The sequence below is a fragment of the Bos taurus genome, chromosome X (genome assembly GCF_002263795.3).
Source record: "Bos taurus isolate L1 Dominette 01449 registration number 42190680 breed Hereford chromosome X, ARS-UCD2.0, whole genome shotgun sequence".
NCBI lineage: Eukaryota > Metazoa > Chordata > Mammalia > Artiodactyla > Bovidae > Bos > Bos taurus.
This window is the reverse complement of record NC_037357.1, coordinates 29,433,189-29,445,529: the sequence shown is the minus strand read 5'-3', so window position 1 is coordinate 29,445,529 and position 12,341 is coordinate 29,433,189. Positions and strand designations below refer to the sequence as shown.

At 38.0% G+C, this 12,341-nt stretch overlaps 1 protein-coding gene across 1 annotated transcript in view; it reads right to left on the bottom strand.

Annotated features, from left to right (window-relative positions):
* Nucleotides 1-248: 248 nt before the first annotated feature.
* Nucleotides 249-12,341, bottom strand: part of LOC527529 (RNA polymerase II elongation factor ELL2-like) — a 143,680-nt gene continuing 131,587 nt past the window's right edge. The window contains exon 3 of the mRNA XM_059883819.1: nt 249-2,136. Coding sequence (XP_059739802.1) covers nt 249-2,136 — 1,888 coding nt within the window. The remainder of the gene's footprint in view (nt 2,137-12,341) is intronic.

Below are 12,341 nucleotides of genomic sequence, written 5' to 3'. Positions count from 1 at the left end.
ACTTAAAAAAAGAAACATAAATCAACATAAAATAAAACAAACTAATCAAATAAAAATAAAGAAACATAAAGCTAATAAAAATAAAATTAAAAAAAAAGAAAAAGGAAAATTACAATAGTACTACTGATTGTTTCAACAGCGAGGCTTCATCCTTTTTGAATCTTAGAGTTAGTAACTTGAAATTTTAAATAAATAAGCTTACATTTATTTACTCTGGTTCTAGAACTATTCTCAGGCTATGACTGTATTCACTGCTGGTCATAATTATTTATCAGCTCTCTAATGTGAGCCAGCTTGTTATAGAGATATTGGCATCTGAGTTTTTCTTTAAAATAATTATGATTCATCCGTTTCATCTTCTGATATTCTAGTGAGATTTTTTTATTAATATCTTCATATTCTCTTGAATCTGGAGGAAACTTCTCCTTTTGTGAAGTTAGATAAACAAATATTTTAGAAAAAGGCATCAACGTTTCATGCAAGGCCTTATATTCCTCATAATCTACTCTAAATTCCTTCTCATAACGCTCACGTTGCTCAGAGGAAGTTATAGTGACGTAGCTAGTCAGAAAATCTGGAAGCTCAGATGTTGAACAAGTCTTCCCAGTGGGAGTGCAAACCTTTGCAACTTCTTCACTTGAATTTGGTTTTGCACCTTCATCTTGTCTTTCACTATCTGTCTGCTGTTTCTCCAAAATCTTAATACTGCACTCTTTGCGTTTTGCTTTATATTCTGTAAATTTGTATTTGAATTCCTCACTAGTCAGTGAATGCTGTTTCTCCATATGCTTCGGATACTTCATTGTAACCGAAATAGAGGTTACTTTTTGCAGAGAGTGTTTACTCTGTTGGCACTCAAAAATTCTACTGCTTTGACTAAACCTGTCAACAGGTGGGTCTTGAGTCTCAGGTCCTTCTGTAATGCTAGAATAACTACACTTAGAATAGACAGGCTGAAGATAATTTGAAGTCGGAAGGTGGATGTTGGACAATGACGGAGAGCTAAGATTGGTGGTAGATTCAGAGTATGGTGGGTGACCCATGGCAGATATTTCACTAGTGTTATTCAAACAATCACTTGATGCTGGCTGTTGTTTAGTTGTCAGGTGAGATATTCTAACTTTTTTGTTCTTTGAATAATCAATGTCAGCTGAATTGTAAAGTTGTTCCTGAGAATGAAAAGATATTTCATCTGTACTAGAATCTGTAGAAAATTGTGGATGGTCAGTGCCAGTAACATTGAGAAGTGGATGTACTTTTCTGGAAAGCACTAACTCCAATGTCTGCCTGTCCACCTCACTGTACCCAGGCCAGTCTTTTTGGAGCTCTTTAAAAACACAATTCTTTAAAGAATATGAACGATTCTGAGTATTCAGATGAGCTACTTCCTGCAAAATTTTTCCAAGGGAGTCCATCTCCTCTTCAGTCATTCCGTCTCTCTGAAGTCGAACAAGAAGTTCATGTTTCTTGTAGTCCTTCAGTGCTAATAAGTGAATTACCCTGTCCCGATAGGTTCGCGCATGAACACTATAGGGCACACGTGATTTACGGATTGTGTAAGCCAGGTTAATAGGAGTTGTTCTTTTTCTCTCAGGCACTGGATCTGGAGTGACTTGAGGTGCTTTCCGAATTGGCATTGTATTTGCTACATATGGTCTTATGTATTTCTGTTTGTTGTAGGGTTTCTTGTCTGCCTGGCTTTTTCTCACTTGCATCAAGAGCTCAGAGTAGATTGCTGTACAGTCCGTCTCGTTTTCTTGCATCTGATACAAGCAACTGGGCTGTAAAGGATAACAGCTGGAGATATCTTGTTGCATATGGTCTTGATGGTTGTCTTTATTCACATTTGACAACTGAAGGTGAAACCTGTATCCTTCAGTAGGTGAATTGTCTGGGGGAATTTTCATAAGCTCTGGGAGTCCTTGGAACGGAAGATAAGTCTGAGGCATTACTGAGTTTCCATGGTTGCCACAGGAATCAGTTGCCTGAATGGCTGGCCTAGGAAGCTGCCTGAGTAGCACAGAGCCATGGGCTTGCCTTCGCTCTGTACCCTCTGCCTCATCCACTGCCACCGCTCTTTCCTGAAGCACCACTTTCCCCACTTCTCTGCCTCCGGAAGCTTTCATATAGTCATATCTGTAAAGATCAAAGTTTACACAGTAAAATACTTCAGAAAAGAATGCCTTTCTCTGGCTGAAAATGTTTCTCTTAGGCTGTTGTTTATAAAACTAAGAGACTTTTCACCCATGTAACAAAAGCAAGAAGTGCCTGGTTGACATAGAACTTGGAGAGGTAAATGTGGTGGAAAGATCTAATCACTCTCCTATGTTCTTCCTTTCACATTTTTCATTCCTCTTCAGGAGGAACTGTTAACTTTAAGTGGAAAGTGCTGAATTATTCTCTGAGCTCAGTACATAATCTCTTCCCAGTAAACCCAACATCAAGTAGAAGTACTTAATGGGAGGATTAACAGAGGTCTCAAGCTTATGGAAACTAGAGAGGGCTTCCACATAATATAATTAACATTAATTTCTCCTTGCATTTACTCTGACATGCACGTGGGCTGTTGAATCCTCCTTGGGATTTGAGCCTGCCCTATCAACAGGTGATCTCACTTGATAGCTAAACACACTATTTTGTTTAAATAGTGGGTAAAAGCCAACAGTTTAGAGGTGCTCATTTCTCTTTCTCAACTAACCATCACCAATGAATAGAAGGAATTTTCAGCTCCTTAGCTTGCCTCTTCTGCCCATTATTCTGCTTATTTGCATTATTCCTAAAGATGATCCTCAACAGATCACAGGGTTACCCAGGTAAAATTGCCCATGCTGAAAGAAATCTTGCAGCCACGCATGCTAGAGATGTACAGTGGAATTACAGAATGCACACAGATTATAAGAAATTCCAACCAGTTCCAACAAATTTCACCCTAAAAAATATAAGGCACAATTCTCCCTCCTCAATGTCTTCACATTCCTAGCCCATCTTATTCTCAGATTTGTCAACCTTTACTGATGGCAGCATCTTTCACCTTATCACACAACTAGAAAACCTCAACGTCATCTTCTGCTACTCCCTCAAATATACTTCTCATTAATTTCCCTCCAAAACAATTATTAAGCCACCAAATACATCATTCATCCAATAGATAGTTATCTAATATCTATCATGTGCCCAACAGTACTCTAGATGTTTGGGAATATGACAATGAACAAAACAGAAGCAAACAAAAATCCTTGTTCTCATACTGCTTACATTCTTACCAAGTCTTTCTGCATAACATTCAAATCCACCCCTTCCTCTCCCACACTACAGCTATTGTCATAATTTAGGCCAAAAGTATCTTATCCAACATCATGTCCTCTCTTCCTAACTTGATTTCTTGCCTGCCATCTTTTCTTCTTTCTGTCTTCAAAATATCAACTATGATTCCAATCAACTGTACTCTAAAACAAGTCATAGTTCTCATTACTTAGAGAGTAAAATTAATGAAAATGTGCTCAATATCACTAATTATCAGGGAAATGCAAATCAAATCACAATGAGCACCTCAGACCTGTCAGAATAGCTATCATCTAAAAGACAAGAGATAACAAGTGTTGGTCAGGATGTGTGGAAAAATGAACACTCATGAACTGTTGGTGGGACCATAAATTGGTACAATTACAATGAATGACAGTATGGAAGTTCCTTAATCAGTTAAAAATAGAACTACCATGTGATTCAGCAATCCCACTCCTGGGTATATAGTCAAAAGAAATATGAACGAGATCTCAAAGATATATCTCCACTCCCATGTCCATTGCAGCATTGTTCACAAAAGCAAAAACATAGAAACAACCTAAATGTCCATCATTTGTTGAGCAAATGAGGGCATCATCAATACTCTCTACTTGTGTCATTCATATTAGGTTTAGCCCATTAAATTTCTACTCATCCATCCATATGACCTTCCTCTACTCAAAACTAATACTTCCCTTCATGACAGTCCCAAAGCACAGTGGATCTATGAAAAACACCACACATCTTATCATTTATTACTCATGTGTCTGTCTCCTCTACTAAATTCTGATTCCATACCTGTGGCAACTACATTCTACACAAATTTGCATGATCCTTTTTTTTTTTGTCCCTAGTACCTCCCTCTAGAATTAGCAGGTGCAAAGTAGAAGGCACTCTCTAAAATATTTGTCAAAAGAATGAATAATAGTACCTTTGCTTTTCTCCTGGAAAAAATATATTACTGTCACACCAAGAGGTTAGATTAAGTCTGTTAATGACAGTGAGATGTTCTGTTTCTCTTTAAGAATTTTTTCATGTTCTTGTTAATGTCCCAGTATTTTTGTATTTTAGAAAGTGAAATCACTGTTGCAGGGAGAATGCAAAATACTTCAGAAAAATCAATTAACTACTGAAATATATTCAGCCATATAATGTTATAGTGTACGTACAAATGCTTTTTTTTTTAATTCTTCTTGGAGACCTCTAGTAGGCACAGAAAGTAATAATATATCCTTCACTACCTTTATGCAAAATCTGGAAGAATAAAATACTTCTAGGATAGTTCTATTCCCACAGGAAATAACAACAACAAAATATTACTTAGTAAGAGACTGGAAAGGGAGGCATAAATATCAAAATAGTACTAACAGATATAAAAGAAGACTTGAAAACATGAAGAAAGATTTCATGATTTCTGAAAAGATAACTGAATATTGTAAAGATGTCAAATATTTCCAAATTATTACATGCATTTAGTAAGATCACAATAAAAACTTCAGCAGGATAATTTTCTTTAAATCTATCAAAATTATTATAAAATTCAACTGCAAGAAGAGTGAAAAGAATTTCCACAAGGGAGCTGATAACATGAAGCTACAATAATACAGTAAAGAACTATCATAACACTTTGAAAATGAGTAGAAGTGAACAGATATCTGAGGTAGCCCAAGAATTTATTTAATAAATCATTTAAAAGACCACCAGTAATCAATGTAGAAGGGTAGATCATTGCATGAACACTGCTTAAACAAGTTATCAACATTTTAGAAAAAATACCAAATTGGAGTCTTCTTTCAAAACAATGTAAATTCCAAGGTATCACAGAGTCAAAAAAAAAAAAAAAAAAGCGTAAATATACCGGAAATGCAACATTGTAACTTAACCATAGTTCAATACAAATAGTATTAAAATAATAATAAATAAATGTTCATATACACACAAAATAAAACCATAATATAACAAAAGAATTAGAAATTAAACATACTGGCAACAATAACATAGAAAAAAAATGAGCATAATTTATTGCATACACAATAATTGTCATATTAAAGTACACTAAAATTCTATCTCATCAAGGTCAAAAATTGGTATCAAAGTAAAGAAAGCTTGAGAAATAAAACTAGATTTCTCTGGAGGCACACAGGACTGTATAATAATTGCAATCCAAGTAGGAATGCTGAAAAGTTATTTGTATAGGCTTTAAGAAAAAGCTAATCGATCAAATTATTGAATACTATCCTAACTTTCTTATTAAGTAGGTAGCAGTAATAAATTATATTCTAAAAATTGACTTTCTCTTCCAGAGGTCCCAAGATGGTGGAGGAATAGGAGAGACCACTTTTCCCCCAACAAATTCATCAAAAGATCATTTGAAAGTTGAGCAACTTCCACAAAACAACTTCTGAATGCTGGCAGAGGACACTAGGCTCCCAGAAAGGCAGTCCAATCTCTTCAAGAGGAGGTAGTACAAAATATAAAAGATAAAAACAGAGACACAAAATTTAGTGACAGAGACTCATCCTGGGGAGGGAGTCGTGAGGAGGAAAAGTTTCCACACAGTAGGAGATCCTCTCACAGGTGTATGTAGGGGGAGTTTTGGAATCTCAGAGGGCAACATAACCAGGAGGAGAAAAAAAAAAAAAAAAGCACAGAATACACACCTAACCACAACCACTAGGGGAGACAGAAAAGTGGCTCAGTTGCTTGTGTCCACCACCAGTGAGTGGGGACTGGGCAAGGAGGAGCACACTCAATCATCAGTCCTTAGGGTAAGGACCAGGCCTGAATGCCATGAGGACAATCTGAGGGAGTAATGTGAGACAGCAACCCAAACCCTGGGATCACCAGAGAGACAAAAATAAAGGATCATTTCCACAAAAGGCTCTAAGGCCTCATGATGACCCTGGTGGACTCACAGAACAAAGGATTGAGCAAACTGGCTGCCATATAGGGCCCTACCTCCTGGAAGCAGAGAGGCAGTTGTGCAACAGCCAGAGCTAGAAGGCAAGGGGCTGTGGCAATCTTGTCCCAAGAGACTGCATCTTCCACCAAACTGTGAGCAGGCTCCCAGTTGCTAACCATATCTTCCTAGGATCCTGGACAGTTGACATCTGCCAGGAGTGTCAGAGCCTGAGATGAGCCCCCAGAAAAGACATGGCACACCTGGGACTCTGCTCTCGTGGCACACCCAGGAAACTGAGTGGCCAGGACCAGGGAGGTGAATAAGATGCATGGCCCACCTGGGACAGTGCACTTGCCAAGCACTCAGTCAACTGAGCTGTACAGAGCTGGGAAGGGCACAAAATGCACAGCCCATCTGGGTCTGTGCCCCTGTGGAGCACATGAGAACCGGAGTGCTTAGTCCTGGGAACTGCATGAAATGCAGGGCCCACTTGGGACAGTGCCCCTGCAGAGTACCCTGGAGCCTGACCAGTGTAGACCTGGGAAGTACACACTTCATTGGGCTGTGGCAAACCCGGTGTGGTCCATCCACTGCGAACACTACCCACACATGCCAGTGGTATTTGTTTGCAGTGTTCCTCCCTCCCCACAACACAATTGAACAAGTGAGTCTAAATAAGTGGCCACCTTCAGCCCCTAGTGTCAGGGCAGAAATTAGAAACAGAAGAGACTTGCAAACAGAGGAAGCCAAAATAAACAAAGAAGGGGGAACTGCTCTGGAAGTGACAGATGTATCAGATTAAAACCCTGCATTTAATACTGGAGATTGTGCATTTGAGGGGCACCTATAGACCTTGAGAACAAGTACAAGCTGGAACAAGAGACTATCTGACACTGAACTGACCCCACACTGCCCACAACAGCTCCAGAGAAATTCCTAGATATATTTTTACTATTATCACTTACTAATTTTTTAAAATTTAGTTCTTTATTACTTCTTTAACTTTCATTTTTATAGCCTACTATTACCTATCCAAAAAAAACCTATTTTTTAAAACAAATTCCACATATTTTAAAAATTGTTTGTGATTATGTTTTGTATTTTTTATGTTGTATTTTTGAGAGTCTAACATTTATTCTAGGTTTTTAATCTCTGCTTCTTGACATTTCTTTATCAATCTTTTACCTCTAAGAATCTAATTTTCAGTATCAATTTTCCCTGAGGGATTTGATAACCAACTTGATTGCTCTCTCCCCTTTTGACTCTCCCTTTTCTACTCCAGGTCACCTCTATCTCCTTCCTTCCTCTTCTCTTCTCTATATAACTCTGTGGATCTCTCTGGGTGTTCCTGGTTGTGGAGAATTGTTTTGCAAATAACCTAGGGGTTTTATCTTCTAGGCTATATGGATGGAGAAGTCTTGAGGCTACTGCAGGAGGAGGACTGAAAGCCAGAAGCAGGAGGCTTAATTACAAAACTTTAGAACGTCAGAGAACTCCTGACTCCAAGTAACATTAATAGACAAGAGCTCACTCAAAAGTCTCCACACCTACACTGAAACCAAGCTACAGTCAAGAGCCAACAAGTACCAGTGAAAGACACACCATGCTAATTCTCCAGTAAAACAGGAACACAACCCTGAACATGAAAAGATGGGCTGCCCAAAGCCATGCCAAACCTATAGACATCCCGAAACTCACTACTTGATACATTACTGCACTCCAGAGAGAATACATCCAGCTGCATCCACCAGAACACAGACACAAGCTTCCCCAACCAGAAACCCCTGACCAGCCACTAGTGCAACCCCACCCACAGGGAGCAGACTCCACAATTAAGGGGAACCATGAACTTACAGCTTGCAGAAATAGAACCCCAAACACAGTAATCCAAACAAAATGAAAAGACAGAGAAATATTCAGCAGGTGAAGGAACATGATAAAAACCCACCAAACCAAACAAAAGAGGAGGAGATACGGAATATACCTGAAAAAGAATTCAGAATAATGATAGTAAAGATGATTCAAAATCTTGAAAGCAAAATGGGGTTACAGATAAATAGACTAGAGACAAGGATTGAGAAGATGCAAGAATGTTTAGCAAGGACCTAGAAGAAATAATGAAGAATCAATCAATAATGAATAATGCAATAACTGAGATCAAAAGCACTTTGGAGGGAACCAACAGGAGAATAACTGAGACAGAAGAGAGGAAAATTGAGGTGGAAGAGAATGATGGAAATAAGTGAAATAGAGAGGAAAAAAGAATTAAAAGAAATGAAGACAACCTCACAGACTTCTGGGAAAATGTTAAACACCACAACATTCAAATCATAGGTGTCCCACAAAAAGACACAAAGAAAGGGCATGAGAAAATACTTGAGGAGATAATAGTTGAAAACCTCTCTAATATGGGGAAGAAAATAGCCACCCAAGCCCAAGAAATGCAAAGAGTGCCAAACAGGATAATCCCAGGGTGAAACACCCAAAGACACACATTAATCAAACTAACAAAGATCAAACACACATACTAAAAGCAGCAAGGGAAAAGCAACAAATAACACACAAGGGGATCCCCATGAGGATAACAGCTGATCTTTCAATAGAAACCCTTCAGGCCAGCAGGGAATGGAAGGACATACTAAAACTGATGAAAGAAAATCCTACAACCAAGATTTTTTTCAGACAAGAAAAAGCTGAGAGAATTTAGCACCACCAAACCAGCTCTTCAACAAAAGATAAAGGATTTTCTCTAGACAGAAAACACAGACAAGGTTTACAAAAATGAACCCAAAACAACAAAGTCAATGGTAAAGGGATGCTACTGCTGCTGCTAAGTTGCTTTAGTCGTGTCCGACTTTGTGCGACCCCATAGACAGCAGCCCACCAGGCTCTGCCATCACTGGGACTCTCCAGGCAAGAACACTGGAGTGGGTTGCCATTTCTTTCTCTAATGCATGAAAGTGAAAAGTGAAAGTGAAGTCGCTCTGTCATGTCTGACTCTTAGCGACCCCATGGGCTGCAGCCTACCAGGCTCCTCCATCCATGGGATTTTCCAGGCAAGAGTACTGGAGTAGGGTGCCATTGCCTTCTCTGGGTAAAGGGATAATACTTATCAATAATTACCTTAAACATAAACGGGTTACATGCTCCAACCAAAAGACAAAGACTAGCCGAATGGATACAAAAACAAGACCCCTTTATATGCTGTCCACAAGAGACCCACCTCAAACCTAGTGACACATACAGACTGAAAGCAAAGGGCTGGAAAAACTTATTTCATGAAAATGGGGAGCAAAAGAAGGCAGGAGTAGCAATACTCATATCAGATAAAATAGACTTTGAAATAAAGACCGTGATAAGAGACAGAGAGGGACACTATGTAATGATCAAAGGATTAATCCAAGAAGAAGATATAACAATTATAAATATATATTAACACCTCAATACACAGGGCAAATGCTAACAAGTGTATAAGGGGAAATTAACAGTGACACAATAATAATGGGGGACTTTAATACCTCACTCACAACTTTGGATAGTTCAACCAAACAGAAAATTAGCAAGGAAACACAATCTCTAAATGATACAATGGATGAGTTAGACTTAATTTATATCTATAGGGCATTTCACCCCAAAACAATGGAATTCTATTTTTTCTCACATGCACAAGGAACATTCTCCAGGATAGATCACATCCTGGGCCATAAATTTAGCTTTGGTAAAATTTTAAAAATTGAAATCATTTCAAGCATCTTTTCTGATCATATGGTGGTAAGATTAGATATCAACTACAGGAAAAATCCAGTCCATTCTGAAGGAGATCAGCCCTGGGATTTCTTTGGAAGGAATGATGCTAAAGCTGAAACTCCAGTACTTTGGCCACCTCATGCGAAGAGTTGACTCATTGGAAAAGACTCTGATGCTGGGAGGGATTGGGGGCAGGAGGAGAAGGGGACGACCGAGGATGAGATGGCTGGATGGCATCACTGACTCGATGGATGTGAGTCTGGGTGAACGCCGGGAGTTAGTGATGGACAAGGAGGCCTGGTGTGCTGCGATTCATGGGGTTGCAAGGAGTCGACATGACTGAGCGACTGAACTGAACTGAACTGACAGGAAAAAAAACTATTAAAAATACAAACATATGGAGGCTAAACAACACACTTCTGAATAACCAACAGATCACAGAAGAAATCAAAAGGGAAATCAAATTATGCATATAAACAAATGAAAATGAAACCACAACAACCCAAAACATATGGGATTCAGTAAATGCAGTGTTAAGAGGGAGGTCCATAGTGATACCAGTCTACCTCAAGAACAAGAGAAACATCAGATAAACAACCTAACTTTACAACTAAAGCAACTAGAAAAAGAAGAAAAGAACTCCAAAGTTAGTAGAAGGAAAGAAATAATAAAAATCAGACCAGAAATAAGTGAAAAAGAAATGAAGGAGACTATAGTAAAAATCAGCAAAACCAAAAGCTGGTTATTTGAGAAGATAAATAAAATAGACAAACTGTTAGCCAGACTCATCAAGAGAAAAAGGGAGAAGAATCAAATCAATAAAATTAGAAATGAAAATGGAGAAAACATAACAGACAACACAGAAATACAAAAGATCATAAGAGACTACTATGAGCAATTTGGGAGATATGGACAAATTCTTAGAAAAGTATAACCTTCCAAAACTGAACCAGGAAGAAAGAAAATCTTAACAGACCCATCACAAGCATGGGAATCGAAGCTATAATTAAAAATCTTCCAAATATACAAAAGCCCAGGACCAGATGGCTTCTCAGGTGAATTCTACCAAAAATTTAGAGAAGAGCTAAAACCTATCCTACTCAAAATCTTCCAGAAAATTGCAGAGGAAGGTAAACTGGCAAACTCATTCTATGAGGCCACCATTACCTTAATACCAAAACCAGACAAAGATGCCCCCCAAAAAGAAAACTACAGGCCAATATCACTGATGAACATAGGTGCAAAAAATTCTGAACAAAATTCTAGTAAACAGAATCCAACAACATAGTTAAAAAATCATACACCATGACCATGTGGGCTTTATCCCAGGGACACAAGGATTTTTCACTATTCACAGATCAGTCAATGTGATACACCATATTAACAAATTAAAAGACAAAAAACATATGATTATCTCAATAGATGCAAAGAAAGCCTTTGACAAAACTGAAAACCCATTTATGATATAAAACTCTCCAGAAAGCAGGCATAGAAGGAGTATACCTCAACATAACAAAAGCCATATATGAAAAACCCACAGCAAACATTATCCTCAATGGCAAAAATTTTAAACCATTTTCTCTAAAATCAAAAAAAAGACAAGGGTGCCCACTCTCACCACTATTATTCAACATAGTTTTGGAAGTCCTAGCCATAGCAATCAGAGAAGAAAATGAAGTAAAAGGAGTCCAGATTGGAAAAGAAGTAAACTATCACTCTTTGCAGATGACATGATCCTCTATATAGAAAACACTAAAGACACCACCAGAAAATTACTAGAGCTAATAAATGAATATAGTAAAGTTGCAGGATATAAAGTTAACACACAGAAATCCCTTGCATTCCTATACACTTACAATGAGAAAACAGAAAGAGAATTTAATGAAATAATCCCACTCACCATTGCAACAAAAAGAATAAAATACTTAGGAAAAATTTTACATAAAGAAAAGATCTACATATGTAAAAAACTATACAACACTGAAGAAAGAAATCAAAGATGACACAAATCGATGGAGAAATATATCATGTTCTTGCTTCGGAAGATTCAATATAGTGAAAATGAGTATACTACCCAAAGCAATCTATAGTCAGCGCAATCCCTATCAGGCTACCAAAGGTATTTCTCACAGGACTATAACAAATAATTTCACAATTTGTATGGAAACACATAAAACCTCAAATATCCAAAGCAATCCTGAGAAAGAAGAATGGAACTGGAGGAATCAACCTGCCTGACTTCAGACTACACTACAAAGGTACAGTCATCTAGACAGTATAGTACTGGCACAAAGACAGAAATATAGATCAATGGAACAAAATAGAAAGCCCAGAGATAAACCCACGCACCTATGGGCACCTTATCTTCGACAAAGGATGCAAAAATATACAATGGAGAAAAGACAATCTC